Source organism: Watersipora subatra, chromosome 1 (genome assembly GCF_963576615.1).
Source record: "Watersipora subatra chromosome 1, tzWatSuba1.1, whole genome shotgun sequence".
NCBI lineage: Eukaryota > Metazoa > Bryozoa > Gymnolaemata > Cheilostomatida > Watersiporidae > Watersipora > Watersipora subatra.
In genome coordinates, this window is record NC_088708.1 from 31,184,749 (window position 1) to 31,205,987 (window position 21,239).

At 34.6% G+C, this 21,239-nt stretch overlaps 2 protein-coding genes across 2 annotated transcripts; one reads left to right on the forward strand and one right to left on the reverse strand.

The window, feature by feature from the left end:
* The first annotated feature begins 1,016 nt into the window (after window positions 1–1,016).
* LOC137385337 (uncharacterized) lies at window positions 1,017–6,449 on the forward strand. Its single transcript, XM_068071786.1, has 4 exons — window positions 1,017–1,108; window positions 3,451–3,569; window positions 3,796–3,936; window positions 5,762–6,449. Exons 3-4 carry the CDS (start codon window positions 3,825–3,827, stop codon window positions 6,226–6,228), a joined length of 579 nt encoding a protein of 192 aa, XP_067927887.1. The 5' UTR covers window positions 1,017–1,108; window positions 3,451–3,569; window positions 3,796–3,824; the 3' UTR covers window positions 6,229–6,449.
* A 10,355-nt stretch (window positions 6,450–16,804) lies between these two features.
* Window positions 16,805–20,738, reverse strand: LOC137404991 (neuropeptide Y receptor type 2-like). Its single transcript, XM_068091220.1, has 2 exons — window positions 20,591–20,738; window positions 16,805–18,242 (listed from the first exon to the last, which is right to left on the reverse strand). Exon 2 carries the CDS (start codon window positions 18,229–18,231, stop codon window positions 17,050–17,052), a length of 1,182 nt encoding a protein of 393 aa, XP_067947321.1. The 5' UTR covers window positions 18,232–18,242; window positions 20,591–20,738; the 3' UTR covers window positions 16,805–17,049.
* Window positions 20,739–21,239: the final 501 nt, after the last annotated feature.

Sequence of the window (21,239 nt, forward strand, 5' to 3'; positions counted from 1 at the left end):
AAGGTCTGAAAAGTCAACTCTATTGAGTATGTGTAGCCATTAAACATTTCCTTAGTAAAGTGGGTCCACTATCGGTAAGAACACGTGTGGACAACTCCGAATTAGCCCAACACATCTTGATGAGTGCACTAATCAGGGTCGCTTTTTAAATAAACTCAATATTAAAAGGAGATGATACAATTTACAAGGAAATCTTTTTTGAGCGATCACTAGGTGAGCTGCAGGTATAGCGCAGTGTGTCGACAGCACCAATAAAATTATAATACAATATTTGTAAATAAAATTGTATTTTCATTTAAATGAAAGCTATCTTCATTTTGTAGCCTACTTCATAAATATCTTGTTCAATGCTGCCTTAGCTAAAATCATAGAATATTATTTGAATTAATAAAATACTGTGCTGACAGCATTTGTGCTGCTGTCAACTGACTTGCATAATAATTGCCAACAAACTGGATAATGGTTGACTTTGTAAGAGTCAGTACTTGTTACGTTGAATGGATTGTTTAACTCTCTAAGTTGTTATATTTCAAAGGTTCAGGACAGATTGACAGTTATTCTAAAGCCCTTTGTAGCCATTGTGCAGCGGTTCCCTTAAGGAATTCTCAGAGACAAATGGTCTATACTTCCAGGTATCTAAAGAACCATTGTCTCTATATATTCTAAATATTCAGACCTACCTGTCAGCCTGGCTCCATTTATATAAGGAACTCTGACTTTTAATTAAACTGAGCAGTAAAAGAATAGAATGGGAAACAGGTGTAGGTTTGTTACAAAGCACCCAGCTGTTACTTTACAAAAGAGGCAAGTTTGTTAGCCTTCTAAGCGACATTGTTTCTGTCATGTCCCTTATGTTTACTCTGTAAGTGATTTCTATTTTTAAACAAATGCTGTCCATGTTTGACTGCTAAACAAGGTTGTAGTGCTGGGCAGTCACCAGGTAGCAGCAAAAGCAGCAGGTGAGAATTTAGTATCGGTATCATTGCTGTGAAATCATGCCAGGCCGAAGTCAGAGCGTTGCGGAGCAGAAGCGACAAAAAAATGAACAGGACGTTAGAGAAAGTAAATCTGCTCAAATCCTACAGATCAGCAATGGGACGGAGAGAAGGTATAGTTATGATATAAATAATAAAATTAGTTTTATTTACATTATCTGCTAGCGTAACTTGGCAGTGCTGCGAGGTCTTTCGTTAATCGGCGCTGGCTGTTTGAGACACGATAGTTGTCAAATCATTGCCTCTCGAACATGCATTGACAGAAACAAAAATGTTTTGACCTATAAAAAACAATCACACACGAACATCTGACATTACAATTTATGCTTGCCTATCAATAATAGCCGATGATATATTTTAAAATTATATTTATTATTACATATTACTAGATATGCTTGGCCTCGAATCCTAAAAAGTCCTCTTAGCTTGTGAGTGACGACATGCTTTCCAGCCTCAGCACATGGAAGGCATAGCCTCAGCCTGTAGGCATCTAGCTTAAAGGTTTGACAAAAAAACTACTACTTTTCCTTTGTCTGCCTTAAGCTGAAACTAGGTGTGCATTTGCTATTGAGAACTTCCAGAAGATGCTAACTTTTTTATGTATAGCTGCCAACAATCTATATTAGCTATTATAGCCAAAGCTTGCAAAATTTGAGTAATCTCATAGAGCTAGACAGCAATGCGACCCTTCAAATGTTTGATTGCAACTTGCTTAGCTAAAAATAATATAAAACAACTCGCATGTATTTTCCTAAATGCTGCATTCGAAACACAGCAAGGGCTTTGCCAAAAGTTATAATAAAAATCGTAACCTACTTCTGTAGCAATACATAATTAGGGCTTGGTAGGGGGGCACCCAAATGTTCTTGGTTATATGTTACTTCAATTACTAACATTTCGTAGGTGCTAGCAAAATATTGTTTAGCAAATAATAAACAATGTCCTAGTTTAAAAACTTTATAAAGAATTTTAAGGCGTTGTTAAAATTAGGCCAGTTGATCAGGTGTCTGGCCATCACGTTTATGGTATGTTAATATGGCCATCACGTTTATGGTATGTTAATATGGCCTTCATGTTTATGGTATGTTAGTATGGCCTTCATGTTTATGGTATGTTAATATGGCCTTCATGTTTATGGTATGTTAGTATGGCCTTCATGTTTATGGTATGTTAATATGGCCTTCATGTTTATGGTATGTTAGTATGGCCTTCATGTTTATGGTATGTTAATATGGCCTTCATGTTTATGGTATGTTAATATGGCCTTCATGTTTATGGTATGTTAATATGGCCATCATGTTTATAGTATGCTAATACGGCCTTCATGTTTATGGTATGCTAATATGGCCATCATGTTTATGGTATATTAGTATGGCCTTCATGTTTATGGTATGCTAATATGGCCATCATGTTTATGGTATGCTAACATGACCTTCATGTTTATGGTATGTTAATATGGCCATCATGTTTATGGTATGCTAATATGGCCATCATGTTTATGGTAAGTTCATATGACCATCATGTTTATGGTATGTTAATATGGCCTTCATGTTTATGGTATGTTAATATGGCCATCATGTTTATAGTATGCTAATACGGCCTTCGTGTTTATGGTATGCTAATATGGCCATCATGTTTATGGTATGTTAGTATGGCCTTCATGTTTATGGTATGCTAATATGGATATCATCTTTATAATATGCTCATATGGCCATCATGTATATAGTATGCTAATATGGTCTTCATGTTTATGGTATGTTAGTATGGCCATCATGTTTATGGTATGCTAATATGGCCTTCATGTTTATGGTATGCTAAAATGGCCATCATGTTTATGGTATGTTAATATGGTCATCATGTTTATGGTATGCTAATATGGCTATCATGTTTATCATATGCTAATATGGCCTTCATGTTTTTGGTATGTTAATATGGCTATCACGTTTATGGTATGTTAATATGGCCATCATGTTTATAGTATGCTAATACGGCCTTCATGTTTATGGTATGCTAATATGGCCATCATGTTTATGGTATGTTAGTATGGCCTTCATGTTTATGGTATGCTAATATGGCCATCATGTTTATGGTATGCTAACATGACCTTCATGTTTATGGTATGTTAATATGGCCATCATGTTTATAGTATGCTAATATGGCCATCATGTTTATGGTATGTTCATATGACCATCATGTTTATGGTATGCTAATATGACCATCATGTTTATGGTATGTTAATATGGCCTTCATGTTTATGGTATGCTAATATGGATATCATGTTTATAGTAAGCTCATATGGCCATCATGTTTATGGTATGCTAATATGGCCTCCATCTTACTTTTTTAATTCAACATCTATGCAGTACATAGAAACTTCTAATACCTTAGAATATTATTCATGTGCTAGATAGTTTGCCTCGCTGCAGAAATTTTCTCAAAGGCAATTTATTTGTAGTCAATCTCGAGACTCTTCATCGTCAGCGAGGTGGCGCAAGCTGAGAAAGCGCTCACTAGCGTCGACAAGGTTGTCTGAATCACCGAGTCAAGAGGAAGCCCCACCTCTGCCAAAACCAGGTGAGAGGCAAGTTTGAACCTTTGTAATTTTCACAAGACCGGCTAGCTAATTAAGCATTCATGAAATCCTAGTAGTGAAAGTTAATCCTCCATGCTGTTTACCTTCCATGTCTATACTAGGGCAGCACGACGAGGTATCAGCATTCCTATAAAGAAAGCGTTATGTAATGTGAGAGATCAAAAGTAGAATCATTTAGGCGTGATTTGCTTTTCATTCCTATTTTAGCCTGGGAGCAGTTCTCTGACCACATCAAGATGTTTAACACGACAGGAGCAGCATACTCGACAGATAATGCCAAGTTGGGTTATGGCATCGGTGCCGCAGTCAACAAAACAGGAAGTGATATATGCAAGAGAATATTAAAAGGTAAGTGGTTTAACTGGTGTCTAGTGGCTTTTGACTGATCAGAGGCATTATTCCTAATACTTGGGAAAAACATCTAATTAAAGCCATTACACTATATATTGTGTCATTAACATCTATGACCAGATTTGATGATTTTAAATAATTTACAATAAAATAGAAGAGCTAATTTATAGTCAAAATGTTTTTAATGCAATTATAGCAGGTTGTTTTTTCAAAATTAAAAGCTTTGGGGTCTATACTTAGATTTGAATCACATACAAAAAATGCCAACTCTGATTGTCTTGTTATTTAATTTCAGGCAAAATTGGTTTGGTAACGAATTGTAAGGCTCTAGTGTACACCCACACAATCATAACAAGTTGCTGGCCTATGCACTCACTCTGAAAGAAGCCTGGTTATTCTGCTATTGATCAGCTGATATTATAATTGGTATTTGCTTGCGACAAGTTCAACATGTAGTCATAGTACCATAGTCTGCAGTCAAACCTCTACTTATGATCACCTTAAAATACAGATAGTCTGCAGTCAAACCTCTACCTATGATCACCTTAAAATACAAATAGCCTGCAGTCAAACCTCTACCTATGATCACCTTAAAATACAAATAGTCTGCAGTCAAACCTCTACCTATGATCACCTTAAAATACAAATAGTCTGCAGTTAAACCTCTACCTATGATTACCTTAAAATACAAATAGTCTGCAGTCAAACCTCTACCTATGATCACCTCAATGTACAAATAGTCTCCAGTCAAACCTCTATATACGAATAGTCTCCAGTCAAACCTCTATATACGAATAGTTTACTGTCAAACTTCTAACTATGATCACACCTACATCCTAATAGTCTACAGTCAAACCACTACATAAAAATAGGTTACAATCAGACCTTTACCTATGATCATCTCAGCATACAAACAGTCTAACATACAAACTAAGTTTGAGCAAATATTTCACTTTACATCCGAAGTAACTACTATACTAACATATGACCTCCAAAGTTTCCTGAAAGTGTTTTAAAAACAAAATGAGAATTAAAACTAAAACTTGAACAAATATAAATAACAAACTATATAAATTAGGCTAATTTGCAAATAATGTAGTTTATGATAGAGTAGGTCAAGCCTTACATCTATATCTGCCACTTCCACCTTTGACCCTGTGCATTGTAAAGCTTATTGTAAACCATATCTGTTTCTCTATTGTAAAATAATAATAAAAACCTCGTTTTTCAATTATTATTACTTTATTAAATTATATTTACATCAAATTTAGTTTTTTACATAGTTTCATACAATGCATTCACCTTCATGCTATGTGTGTTTATCGATAGATTTTTAGCTGTAATATGAATTAAACAAAATTCAATGTATTCTTAGAAGTATTCACGCCAGAATACGCAAATATGTTAATATGTTTCAAATATGTAACAACCATTGGACTGAGTTAACTTGGTGTATCTAGGTTTGATCGAGTTTGTATTTTACTAAAAAGTGTGCCTAATTATATAACTATGAATATTCTATGAGTGCCAATCATTTTTGGACTACAGCAAAGTTGAATTATTCAATTATTTTCATGCTACCTCCACTGGATTTGGCTCCTACCACTTTATGTAGATGTATCAGAAAGGAAGGACAACCACCACTTTAACAAAAAATTTAAAATGACACTAGCATTGTCAGCATGCTCATTGGCAGCAGGCATACCATAGAAATTCATCATGTGATATGGTTGGATATATATACAATCTTGGACTGATAGGAGGCTTTTATTGTTGCAGTTTGGGTAAAGATAATGAGTTTTCTCCTCCTGTCTCTTGGTAGATATGAAAGATCAACTAGAGAAAAAGAAAGCCAAGGAGCTGCTGCTGCTTCAGAAACAACAAGCTGCCGAGGCAGAGCAACAACAGTGTGAGATGGAATCACTTTCTGAAGACTCAGATGAGAGTGACGACGAAGAAAACGAGGAGAAGCGACAGAAGAAACTAAAAAATGAGGCGATCAGGTATTGGGGAATTATTCGTCGAGACGTTCAGGAAAGAATTAGAATACGAAAAGAAAAGAATCCAGCTGGCGGAACTTGGAACTCCTTACGTTCACAACTGCGAGCGCTGACGAGAGGCAATAACGTTAGACAAGAGCTTTATGAAAAATACGGAATTGTTCCAAGACCAGGTGCCAAAATTCCAGAGGATAGCATGAAACCTAGAGCATCAGTCGATATCAAAGAAGTTATTAACAGATTCCAGTCATTTCAAGTTCGAAAACTGAAAGTTACATTCGCTAGATAACTTCTCTCAAGCATAGTAAACAACAATTTCAACTGAGTATATATTAGTTTACATTCTCAAATATTTTAAAATAAGTATAACAGAAAGTATGTTATTAATTAAGCCTTTTTCATGTACTTGTATATACATTATCGTTAGTCTTTAAAAAGAATGTATTTCAGTTAGAAACCTTTTGGACATAAATTTACCATAACAAAATTATATCTGTAGATCACGTGAGACAGTTTTCAATTTTTATATATTGCTAAATTTGACATCCACATGTGTAAATGTAATTGCAAAATGAATGTTAAAGTTCCGCATTAAATGAATGAAGATGCTTTATTTTGTTAATAAATGCTGAAAGTTTGTTAACAATTTTAGTTAACGAATAACTTTAATAAAATTTATGCATGAAAAATTCTGCCAATTTTGTGAAGTTGAATATAAGGCCATATAGTATATGGCCTTGTACACAGAACAAATATTGCATGTCTTCTATTATATGCAATGGCCAGTGTGAGGATCGATGGAAGACAACTTCTAAATGCCTAACTAAATTTGAAATTACGCCTTGTTGTCTACCCTGACGCTATATGAACAACCCCTTATTGTGATGGATAGTCAAAAGCAAGATTTATCTTATATTGAGTATACGATTAAGCATGACAAAGAAAACACGGCTGCTACCTATATACCGGTATACTAATCTTGTCTTGAGTCAGCAAAAATTCAATCTCTGCCCCACGAATGAAGTCAGCTAGTTTTGATGAGATTTAGCAAACAATTGTGGTTTGTTGATTGAGTGTGGCTGCTCACAGGCTAATATATCATTTATAGATTCACATATCTAGTTATGAGACTTAGCCTGAGTACCAAACAATGGTAGCTATTGCTAGGGCTGCTCCTTAAAGGCCAACGAATTCTTTGTGTTGATCAGCGAAAATGGATTTTATTGCCCAGGCTTACATATATTCTAACTCAGTGGAATCTAGTAGATCTATTTGATATAAGCAATAATGTTTTGTTATAGAAACAATGACAGTAAAAAGTTGGAAAGCCAACAGATTTAGAACTTTGCAGAATAGAACACTGCATTTAATCTATATATATATTTTTAAGTGTTTGTTGGTTTTTCGGTCTGTTGTATGTCCAGCTATAGCGATAAAATACGCTCACTCCCAGGGCTTGCTAGCAGGGCTTGCTAGCAGGGCTTGCTAGCAGGGCTTGCTGGCAGGGTTTGCTAGCAGGGTTTGCTAGCGTTAGCAATGAAAAAAACTGCTTCGCACTGGAATTGAACTCAACCACACTCATTTTGCAGTCAGGCTCACTAACCACTACAACATGTGGCTACCTTGCCATGCTGTGGAATAATTGTGAACATACTTATTACATCTGCCAATCTTTAATGGCGCACGAACTGTCAGTGTTCTAAAAGAAAAATACGTGCCAGACTTCTCAAAATGCTTTAAATATATACATATCTCATATCTCAATATTTGTTAGTCTGTCTGTTCATGTGGTCAGTTATAGCAATTAAAACCTAGCAAATGAAAAATACACTTCACAGAGGATTTGATCTCAAAACCTCCAGGTCTGAAAATCAGCAATCTACACCACTGCACTGCAATCATTCGACTGTCCAAAGTTATAAATGATTGTGATGACGTTAATAACAATGGTTAAAACACTTATGCCTAAATTGCTTGGGGTTATTAACTAACACAGTTGATCATTTCACGTAAATGTAATGATTTTTAAGCTGGCTTCAAACACGGCTATTTATTTTAGTAAAGGTTTAGACTACTAGCTTACGAGGTAAGTTATTCAAGTTCATTGGAGAATTATTTTATTACCCATGTAACGTCTGTCATTCGGCTAGTATGTATATGTATGTATATACATATATATATATATATATATATATATATATATATATATATATATATATATGTATGTATATATATATGGGATGAGTATGGCCTTAATAAACCACAACACTGGTGGGAAGCTCCTGGTAGGGTCAATGAAAATGACTGTGCTAAGATCCTCTGGGACTTCTACATCCGAACTGACAAGCATGTCCTAGCAAACCAACCAGATATAGTGGTGGTAGACAAGGAGAACAAGAGAGCTACTATAATAGATATAGCAGCACCCAATGACTACAATATAGCCAGCAAAGAAAAAGAAAAGGTAGAGAAATATCTCCCTCTTGGAGAAGAGATCGAAAAATGCTGGGATGTAAGAACAACTGTAATCCCAGTAGTCATTGGGGCACTGGGCGCAATAACACCGGCGCATAAAATGTGGCTTGCCCAAATACCAACAGCAATCAACTCAAGTGAGTTGCAAAAAAGGGCGCTATTGGGAACAGCTAAGATCTTGAGGCGAGTGCTCGAACTCCCAGGTCTCTGGTAGGAGACCCGAGTTAGAGCAGAATTTACCACCCATACGGGGTATCCGGGGTGAGGAAACAATTTTTTTATATATACACATATATATATACATATATATATATATATATATATATATATATATATATATATATATATATATATATATATATATATATATATATATATATATATATATATATATATATATATAGGTAGCATAAACTTAGTTAAACCTATAGCACACACAGAAACAAACAAACACCTTCATTTAAAAGTTAGAAAGGTTAATGTTGTGAATGTTGATTAAAAATAAATCTTCTTTGCAAAACCTTTTTGTATTATCAGTGCAACGCCGGACGTTCAGTAGTACACATATATGTATACTTATAAATTAAATTTTATTTTGGCTGCCAATCTTAAGACAAAATAATGTATGCCAATATAAAGTGGCAGTCAGTCAAATGTGAAAACATTTAGAATATTCACACTCTGAGAAAAGAGAAAAGAAAATGGGAATTGTATGTTTCTGCTAAGATAAGCAACAAAAATCTAGAGGATTAAATCAAAGCACACTTCCAAACTTGGAGTTATGTGCACGTTTTTTCTTATTATCATTTAGACATTCATCTCATAAGATTGACATTGTGAAAAGGGAATTTAGGCATTATTAAGAAAATGAATAATGACGCATCTGAGCATCTTTTACAAAAATATAAATGAGCATGACAGCACCTATGAGAAATAGTACGAAGTGTGAAATTAAAATGGTGAAGAATTCAACTACCACCGAGTTTTAGTCCTGGTGGTTGAGACAACAGTGGGTGCTACAAGCGTTAAGGTAAATGCTTTAGTTCCATGGATTGTTAAATGATTAACAACCCATATTTCAGCATGGATATGATGAAAAGACCACGTTTGACCGGCTTTGCTAGATCTCTGGTTTAAAATGTGTTGACTTCACTTAAAAGGAGCCTAGAGCTGACACAGTGTGCAGGTACCTTTTTTAATTACTGAATGGTTTGCCTGGGGTACCGAGTTTTAGTATGAAATTGTTGACTTTTCCTTATCTTAGTGTATGAAATGAACTCTCTCAGCCTACAGAATAACTACACTCAAGTCATGCAGGTTGAAAGAGAAGCCACGTTATTCCTACCATTAGTATCATTTGCTACTCCTGAGCAGGACTTACACGTGGCTTTGCGCTGCTTTGGAGCTGCACTAAACCTGATTATCTCTCAAGTTTAAGTGTACAGAACTGCTGATGCCAAAGGTTTATGTAAGACAAGGGCAAAGACAACTAATTATTTAATTAAGAAAATTTTATTGTATTTTTTTGCAATTTAAACATTGCTAACAGTTCAACTTATGAAAAGATTGTGAAGACACGGTTGGCATAAACGTCTGAGTTAAGAATATTGAAGCTTTCGCTGTGACAACCAAAGAATCAAGCGACAGTGATGGAAAAGGCAATTATCAATTATTTTTAGACAGTTTTGGTAAACACTGAGTTCCAATTGGCCAATTATATTTATAGGGAGTTGGCTTTTGTCATTTTTAACTTTGATGATTGTTTGTAGTGTCAAAATCTTCACAACCGTTTTCGTGTCTGCTGCGCTGTAAAAGTCTTTTGTTTACTGCAGAGTATATCTATTATGACCTGTGGTCATTATAAAACAGAATATATCATAGCTTGTGATCCTTATGAAAGTATTGTTACGGTAGATATAGACATAAACTGCTTTCAGGTTTTATAGTGTCAAACTTCACAATATTCCTCTTTAAATATTCACATTGACACTTGAGGTGAGTTATACACTTATAAATATTCCCAGCTGAGACCTCATACTAACACTAGTTTGAATGATCAAGCACGTTGTCAAGTGCTTATGTATTGATTCATTTTATGTTCTTGGGAATTCTTGCAGCAGATGTGAAAATCTTATAAAGTTTACACTATTTTAACAGTTAACCTGTTTTTGCAACCGTCAGCATATTTTTTGTGTGCGAAACAAACTAAAACCTTCTTTCGGAAATTAAAATTCTCATTTACAACATTATTACTGATGGTGAATTTAGTCAATAGCCATTTATTAAATTAATCTTCATCTTGTAAAATGTGTATTTTTAAACCAAACAGCTGTAAAATCATGTTTTGAATAATTATGTAGGCTAAATTCTGAACATTTCAGTTTTTTAATGGTTGAAGATAACAATATGTACAGATTGTAACGATCTCCCCATATACATTTTTATTTGCTTATTTCAAGACATACACTTACATGAAGATTAGTTTAGCATACAATTTGTGGCTGTTGACTAAATTTACAAAGAGTGACGGTGTTGAAAATGAAAATTTTAGTTTTTCAAAAAAGAGATCCAGTTTATTTTGCATACCGTTGTAGATGTAGCCATCGTTGCAACATTTAGAACTTTAGAATTTAAATGCTCGATCTAGCGACAGATTGAGCTCGAAAAAAAAGGAAATACATCAGTGAAGGCTGAGATAGCTTCACATTTCGAGATGCAAAACTAGACAACTTTAATAGTTTTTCTGGCGCCTAAATATCTAATAGCCCAAGATCACTAACAATGTATCTGATAGCCCAAGATCACTAACAATGTATCTAATAGCCCAAGATCACTAACAATGTATCTAATAGCCTAAGATCACTAACAATGTATCTAATAGCCTAAGATCACTAACAATGTATCTAATAGCCCAAGATCACTAACAATGTATCTAATAGCCTAAGATCACTAGCAGTGTATTTTGATCTAAAAACTAATTGAACCAACAACAATGTTTTAAGGCTAATACCAAGAAATCACAAAATCTCAAGATGCTTTATAATAAGAAAGTAAATTGACATTCAGAAACAAAGGGTCATGAACTTTGCTCGCAACTTACTCAGGCTTCAGAGATGTGGGCAAGGTCTCTAGAGACCGGCGTTTCCTGTATGTTCAGAGTACTGATCTTTCTTCTCATTGCTAGGGCTTTGTTAGAGTCATAAATAATATGCTCCTCTGATTTCCGAAAATCTTCAATCAATCTTGATGAATTTCCGGAGTAGAGATCCTTTTCTAGTGGTATTTGCAGAACATTAGAGCAACTGATATTGTTCACCAAACTGGCACAAGATTTGACATTATACTACAAACTCAGCCAACACTTTGCTAAGATATTTTACTTCCTAGAAGTATACAAGCTATTTGAAAGAGCGCTATTATTAAAATAGATAAAAAAGACTAAACCTTTGCAGTTGCTTATGATTTTGCGATTGACAGGAAGTTGGCTCTCTTGTGTCAGCAGTTCTGAAAAACCTTTGTGTGATCGTCATGCATCTTTTTATATTATATGGGTTGCTAGCTTAGCTAGATAAACTATTAGGAAGTACAGTCCGACCTCTGTTTTTGGTCACAATCTGTTTCAGAAGGCTGTTTAACAAACGAATTGTTCTACTTCTACAACAAGGTTTTCCATTACAAATACTTTTAACCACTTAAGCTCGTTTCAATATCACAAGACAATTCTTTGGAGCGTGTTTACACTGTCTAAACCATAAACTGTACTGTATAAGTGAAACAGGTAATGTATAAAGTACACTGCATTATTTATATTAATAGCAGGTTGTATCCCTACCTCGTTTCTTTGAGTTTTTGTGTAAAATAAAAAAGTGGAAAAATACATGTAGCTTGCTGTATTTTATTCCAATAAAAGATAAAAATAATACTTTGTACTTTTGGTAAGTCTTTCGTAAAAGCAGTAAGCCTTTTGTAAACCATAGCAAACACGTTTGCTATACTAAGAACGGTTTCAGTAAGCAGCAGAGCCATGTCATCAGGTTTCTTTGTCTTATCTAAAAAAAGGTGTTCAAATTAAAAATTGTTGTGCGGCAAAAATGTGTGTACAAAAATGTATCAAATTTTTTGTTCAAACTATTATTGTTTCAAGACCTGCAATGGTCAACAACCAAAGCTAGACTGTAAACAGAAAATGTTCTCCTAGTCAATTAAAAACTTGAATTAAACGTTTGCTGAAAAATCAATTTTAACAACTGTTCTTTCCAGTTTAAAGAGATCCTGCTAGCAGGAAATTGAGAATTATCTTCTTTTATATTTAAGCAAAAATTGAAAATAAAGCAGACAACTCGTTACATACCATATTTACTGTTGCTCCCAACCTACCTAAAACTTTCTTATTTCCTTATTAGAGCATAATTTTGAACAGCCTCACATAGATTTAAGGATGGCAGCTAACTACAACATGAGTTGCTGATGAGTTGTCCCTCATTTTCTGGATAGTTGAAATGCACGATAAGACAACTTTTAATTCTGTAATTTGTAACTAGTCGTGAACAGTTCTTCATGATATACATGTTTGTGATTTGCTCACTGAGCTTCGATTTAAAGGCATTCAATAAACAGGTCTTTACAACAAATTGCAGCATTGGTAGAACGGTCTCTATGACAATGCCATGCAGCACATTTAGTAGACACTCTGGTTAGTTGCTGGAGTAGCTTATGATGTTCTACGGCAACTCAATTATCATGAGCAAAGGCTGCAAATTTAACCCAGCTTCCAAAACCTCGCTAAATTCCATTTAGAATTGTATAGGCTATGCCATAGGTGCATTGACATTCTCATCGTACCTCCCAACCAGAATTGCTACTACATGAATGCCACAATAAGCATGCAGCACCTAAGAAAAAAGGGATACTTTCAGCGGTTTACTGCTGTCACATGAGTATATACCAGCCTTCCCATGTGGACTGCGTAGGTTCAAGCATTGGATGAAAACTAGAGAATATGGATCCTCGGCTTATTAGAGCAGTTAACAATCTGACACAAGTCTAACTCCTTGCGTGTAGTGATTGTTTACTGACAGTGACAGAGCAAGAGATAACTGAAGACATTCGCTCTTTGATAGTTGTTTGTTGATGGTACTTGAGAGCTGATATGCGAGGTTGTAAGCTTTACAGTTCGCTCCTAGACAAATTCACCTTCAGCCATTGTAGGAAACAACAATATTCTAAATAGAGAAGCTTCTAGGTAGATTTCACTTGCTCTTTAAGTAATTGAGTCAACCCAGCGAGGATATATGTTGCCGAGAAGGCAACAACTCATTCTAATTCATGTCCAACGCTGAGAATACGGAAGTTATAATCTTTGCCAGCGCAAAATAAAAAACTAATTTTATGATGATCCTTAGCCTTGGATGTCGAGAGTTGGGCCAACAAAAACACAAGACGTCTGACTCACCTACAGCCTATGATGTAAACACAAGACGTCTGACTCACCTACAGCCTATGATGTAAACACAAGACGTCTGACTCACCTACAGCCTATGATGTAAACACAAGACGTCTGACTCACCTACAGCCTATGATGTAAACACAAGACGTCTGACTCACCTACAGCCTATGATGTAAACACAAGACGTCTGACTCACCTACAGCCTATGATGTAAACACAAGACGTCTGACTCACCTACAGCCTATGATGTAAACACAAGACGTCTGGCTCACCTACAGCCTATGATGTAAAGTAGTTTTCTGTTTTGTCATCAGTTCTGCTAGAATCCCTTGTAACTTACATTAGCTACCGAATGGACAAATGGAAAATCTGAATCCATTACCTACATGGGTTTGGCTCATTTTACCCAATTCTGTCTGTCGATTTTTGTGAAGTTTTGACTTCCAACAAGTCATAGGAAATGCTATTTCTATGTTTCTATGAAGAAACCAGAGTGAAAATTGAGTTTTCTCCACTTGAACACGAAGATCGTTATTGTCATTATGGGTTTTAATTCTCTTGGCACGAGATGGCAAGTAATCGATGCTGTTATCAGATTAGCGTGCCTTTATGGCCTAATCACTTGCGACTCTCGGTTCGGCAAACGGATGTTGTTGCTTAGATTCTCTCTTTTCTATTAAACTAGACATAAAATCTTAGCCAAGCTAACTAATTTGGTGCTAGCGTAGCGCCAACATCGACCAAACAGAGTAAAATGGAGTGCGACATTGTAATTATTATTGATATTCAATATAGTGATGTATTTGGTTTCTGTAATTCTCTCAACAAACAGAAAAAGGAGAATTCCTACTGAAACTGGAATCTCTACTGAAATATACCTACGAAAATCTGTACAAGTTATTATATAGATAATATCCAGGAGTTCTTTTTACAGACTTGAAATAATGCAACTAAATTATAACAAGACTGTATAGGCCTATACTGGATTATACCAGACAAAGTTTTTACTCCTGTACAGAGTATTAGGTGTATAAACAATCTAGCATGTGCAAGATATGTTGTTTACTGTGTGCGGGCTACACAGTGTATTTGACTATAGAAAGTCTATTGTATACTCCTGTACTTCATGCTAAAAATAATACAATATGTAAAAATACACACTATATTCATATATGGTGTACTCTTTTACATTGTGTTCAGGAATACACAGTATACAGATGTATGTAATACACATTGTATAATCTGGTACACCATGCCTAGCAGCACACAATGTAGCTGCATTACATACATTGTTTATGTGTTGTATTGTATATGTGTTATATTGTATGTGTGTTATATTGTATGTGATATATTGTATGTGTGTTATATTGTATATGTATTATATTGTATGTGTGTTATTTTGTATATGTGTTATATTGTATATGTGTTATATTGTATGTTTTATATTGTATATGTTTTATATTGTATATGTTTTATATTGTATATGTGTTATATTGTACATGTGTTATATTGTACATGTGTTATATTGTATGTGTGTTATATTGTATGTGTGTTATATTTCATGTGTGTTATATTGTATGTGTGTTATTTGTATGTGTTTGTTGCAATTCAATATCTATTATGAAATTGGTGTTAAAATAAACACAATAAACAAATATCTAAGTTAGCGAATATCTTAGCTAATTGAATATCTCCGTTCTTCCAGTCATCGGGCGAGACTAGCGTCCCCTTCCACTCTCTATAATTTACTTGAAAAGTAAAGCCATATAAATCATTAACAAATTTTATGATTTTGAAAATATGAGCAAAATCTCTAAGACTGAGATAGCAAATTTGTCTGCTGACAAAGCGGAAATTTTGAAGTTGTCTTTAAAGTTATCAAATAGAATAAAAATCTCAGATTATACCAATTAAACTACTAAGATATGACTTTTTGTTGTGGAATAATAATAATAATAATAATTGTCTAAAAATGTTTTTACCTCTTAAAGATGAACTCACACAAAACTTTAGTAGACTTTATTAAAAAGTATTATAATTTTCTTATCATTTGAGATTGTTTTTGTTGTTTGAGATGATCTGACTGCCAGGATGTTTCAAGATTAAAATTGACAAAACCTGACCGTGGTTTAAACAGAGTGAGACAAAAAAAAGTGCAATTACGATGTCTATAGTTTAAAAGAGATCGACAGAATAAAAACGCGTAACACTGTAACTTGAACGCAGTAGCCGATGTCAACTATAGCAATGATAGCAACTAGTAATGACATTTTGCACTTATTTTTCTTCTAAATGTTCGATTGAGTTTTGGTCAATTTAAATCTTGAAACATCCTGGCAGTCAGACCAACTCAAATATCAAAAACAGTCGCAAATGATAGAGCAATACCGATACGTTCTGATTAAATCTGCTACAACTTTGTGTAAGTTCGTATTTAAATGACTCAATCATATATGGAATTACCACAAGAGCTAAAAACAGCAAATACGTATATATTGCTTGTACACAACAAAAACTTTCTGGTATATGTACCCTGTGTATCTCACACCTTTAATCTATACCGGTGAAACAAAGTCAAGTCATCAGCGTAAACGATGAGCAGATATTTAGAGGTGATTTGGATCAAGCCCTGGTACATGGGCTGCAGACAAGGAATAGCTATGAACCCAAATGAGAGATATATATGTAGAAGCGGCGTAATATCAACTTATTAAGGAACTAATAATTTACACGCTGCCATGCGCTGTTTCTAGCCACTTCAGAAAATTGATTTACTCTCACATTTTAATCAAAACTGTCTTTTTCAATAGAAATTTGAATTAACTATGGATACATAGAGTTCAATGGTCTTTACTATGCTATATGGATAGACACTAAAGAATCCACCTGCGTACTAGTAATTATACATGTATGTGGATACCTACGGATGCCGGCAAACTTACAGCATCAGATAGTATATTTGTTTAATACATTAACTGACAACAAAAGTTTTCATATCTCGTAAACAAAAATAAAGTTAAGAGTGCTTGTATAACTCTATGAATTTTTTGTAGCGAAATACTTTTCTATAAGTGTTTTTACCTTTTAAATAACTCAATCATATATGAAATCGTCACAGTAACTGAAAATAGCAAATATATATTGCTTGTACATAACATATGTATCTTGTGTATAAATTTCTAGTGCAGTTTATTCTGGTGAACTTTCCATTTCTGCTTGATAAGATGGCATAAGTTCCGCACATTCATCTGAGCCGTCAGTAGCATGCCCCTTATGTTTTAAGCCAGTCGTTAAAAAGCTTGAGCTTTCTTGGCTGTTTTTATTGTCCGTCTCAGAAGTTTTTTCTGCAGTTTCGAGATTTGTCAATTGCGTGTTATCATGAGTTTCTTTTTTTAAACAATGCAATGTTTGTAAAAAGTGTTTTTTAAAGTTTTCATTCATCCAGCCGTAAAGGAATGGGTTGTAGATAACCGAGCTCATCGCAAAGATGTGAAATAGTAGGAAATAGTAAATAAGGTTAATATCACTGTCGTCAAAGTCTGAAAAGATGAAAACAAAGAGCTGGAGAGGCAGCCAGCAGACGATAAATATGACAACCATTGCGATAAGCATCCGATTGATCTTCCGATTTCTCTTGGCTTCGGCTTTAATTTTGGTGATGTTTTTACTTAGCAGGCCTTTTGCGATTCTCTGGTGGAGCCTGACGTAAATAGCCGTGTAGCAGATTGTTATGATAATTCCAGGTATAATCAGCTGTAAGGAAATTTGTAGCCAGTAATAGGTGACCTCCCACGTTGCACTTGGCAGGAAGTCAGCGCAGTTCTCATCCAACACTCGGCCATATATCGCTGTGGGAAGAGCGAATATGGCGGCCAATCCCGTTATGACTATTATTACAATCGTTTGAATGGTCGTTCCCATCTTTGGCGTGTGGGGGTAGACGATGATAACAAATCGATCTACTGCAATGGCGACCGAGATGAATGATGATGTCATAACGGAAGCGTTAACAATGAACGGGATAATTTTGCACAGAGCTTCTCCAAAAGACCATTTGTTGACTAAGGCACTCATAGGAGTAAAAGGGATGCCAGAGAAGCATATCATCAAGTCGCTGACGCTAAGACAACCAATGAAAATGTTCGTGTTTGTACGCATGCTCTTATATCTAGCTACTGTGTAGAGCACCATAGTGTTGCCAGCAACACCGACCACCCAGATGATGATGTAGAAGAAGATTACAGGTATGGCGATAGGCAGCTTCTTGAGTAGAATATCTGCTGAGGTCGTAGAGTTGTCTACAGCTGGCTCTAAAAAGGTGCTGCCATTGGAAAGAGTTGAAATAGTTGAGTTACCTTCTGCATACTCCATTTTGAGATGTTCTAAAATTATTTCAAAACATTTACAAACTTTTAGGATAAAAAGGATGTAGACAATCAGGTGATCATTGTTCATCTGGTTCTCTTTCTAGTACTTTCAAGTACATGTAGCTCTCTACTAGTACTTTTATGTGAATACAATAGTCCGTAATACTTATGATACAAACAGTTTATATATGTACACTTGGTTTATCGTAAGCTCTATTTAATGTGAGAGAAATAAACTGATACGCTTGTAAATACCAGATCCTCTACAGCCAGAAGCCTCTAATGGCCTACAGCGCATCATTACTTGCACCTGGGTTTTCGTAACAGCGAATTAAATTCAACTAAATTGACGATAAAGCTGTCTTTGCCAATTTGTGAACCACAGATCCAATTATATCTTTTGATTGCTTCTAAATTTTTGGCTCAGATTTTAAATGCCATAAATGTTTAAACATATGAATAAATGTAAAACAAAATATAATAATTTTACATAAGTAATATAATAAGGTGACGAGTTATATAAAAGTATAATACACCTAATAGATTATTGGAATACAAATAATTTGGTAGCGCATGCAAGCAAAATAATAAAAGTATTCAAATAATAATAGAATATTAGTATGCGAGTAATATAATAATAACATAACAATTAGAAAGTGGTCTAGCACATTTCTCTCTATTCGCGGTTTTGAATACACTCCTTGACTCATCGCAGTATTGGTACATTGAAGAAAATGAAAAAAATTCAGCATTTGAAACTGCCGAGTCATACTAGAGATCACTGATTGCGCTCGAGGAGCAAAGAGTCAGTAAAACCGAGCCACTCTTACAACCATAGACCTATTAACTATACTATACTATTCTATACTATACTACACTATACTAACTATACTATTCTATACTATACTACACTATACTATACTATTCTACACTATTCTATACTATTCTATACTATACTATTCTACACTATTCTATACTATTCTATACTATACTATACTATTCTATACTATACTACACTATACTAACTATACTATTCTATACTATACTACACTATACTATACTATTCTACACTATTCTATACTATTCTATACTATACTATTCTACACTATTCTATACTATTCTATACTATACTATTCTATACTATACTATTCTATACTATACTACACTATACTATTCTACACTATACTATACTATTCTACACTATACTATACTATTCTATACTATACTACACTATACTACACTATTCTACACTATACTATACTATTCTATACTATACTACACTATACTATTCTATACTATTAAGTATAGTTAATAGGTCTATGCTTACAACTGAAAAGTTTATTTATTTTAAGTATTTAAGATTTTATAGAATACTTGACAAAGAGAGAAACTTCTTAATATGTAAATATTAGATTAGTGGTTCCAAGTTGGTGGGGAGAAAGAAACCATTCTAGTCACACTTCTCAAGCAAATCTTAGCTGTTGACAGCTTCATAATAGCAGTATATATAGTATATTCTAGATATTTTCACTAAATTTCAATAGCAAATGTTTTGAATTTGACAACTTTAAAATATGGTAGTAAAATGCTAGGAAACGAGATGTGTGAACTAGATGATGTTTACTAAAGAATGTTCAGATAAGGTAGTTCTCTGCTAGAACCAGTTTATCCTAGCAGAGAACTAGAGTCTATGGTTTAGACGTGAATACCTGAGTTCCATTACTTGTTATGAGGTACCGGTTAGGTTAAGAGGTGTTAGGAGGTTAGTGAATTTTATCATAAAGTAAGACACCAGACAGGTAGACAACTGATCTCACCGCTTTATTGTTGTTGTTCTTGCTAGGCGATTATTGTTGTTGTTCTTGCTAGGCAATTATTGTTGTTTTATCATACAAGCGAGTAAATAAAATGGAAAAATAGAACAAAGTTAAAAATACTGATTTTTGAGAGTTTATACCAAGTTTTTTTGCGCGTTTTACTAACATGTATAACCTGTTCAAATTTTTCTAGATTAAATATAGTATTTTTGTTTATTTATTTAAAAGTTTGGTGAAGACTATTCATGGAAAGGGTATTTCTACAGTTCTGAACAGGAAGCTCTTTTTGACGTAATTTAGTTTTAGAGTCAGTCACGCGGTCCATAATATGGTGACTTCGCCTAAAACATTTCTAATGTCTACTATCATCTCTTTTATCAGTTACTGTAAATAAAAAACAAGGTCTGCAAGAATCATCAATTTCATACAAAAGCCCTAAACTGGTGAACAACACTAAAATATCATAAAATTATTAGACTTAGTTATTATGTTGAAAAAATGTTTATTTACACTACACAACAGTGTTAACTCTCTGATAGAACTTACAGGTATACGCTGTCAGGTCATCACATCGAACAATGACAAGTAAGTACTCTCGGCAGCAGGGGTGAGAGATTTCAGCTACTTTTCTTTGTCAGCGACTCCCACTTGATTGTTACAGTCGCATGGTGCAGATAGGAACAGCACTGCCCGCAGAGCTCGCTTCATCGCTAATGATATGCCTCGTTTGTTCCAACTGCAATTACAAGCTCCCGGGTGTATTGCCTGCATACGATATCAAAGCTTACTTCATCTATGAGCTATCGCATGACCGCAGCCTAGCTCCTTGTCCTACATTGAAATGTGTACACAGGCGCCAACAGTTGCGAAAAAAGATGTTGAGGAATGAAGTTTGCTAAAATCAATCCAGTAACAGATGTAAAACTTGATGCTTTCTTTGTAGCGCAGCAGTAGGAAGTTTCAGTAGTGGGTGAGAAGAAGATGTTATAGCAGAGTTACAGTGGAGTCGAGGTAAGCTTCTATTAGGTACAGCCAATAAAAATAATGCGCCATATTTAGGCTGAATAAAATATTTAGAATATCAAATGCTTTTTTACAGGAGCTTTTTAGCATTGGCAGCAAGTACTACGAAATTTACAGCATTGGCTGCGAGTGCTATAAAGTTTCTAGCATTGGCAGCGAGTATTACAAAATT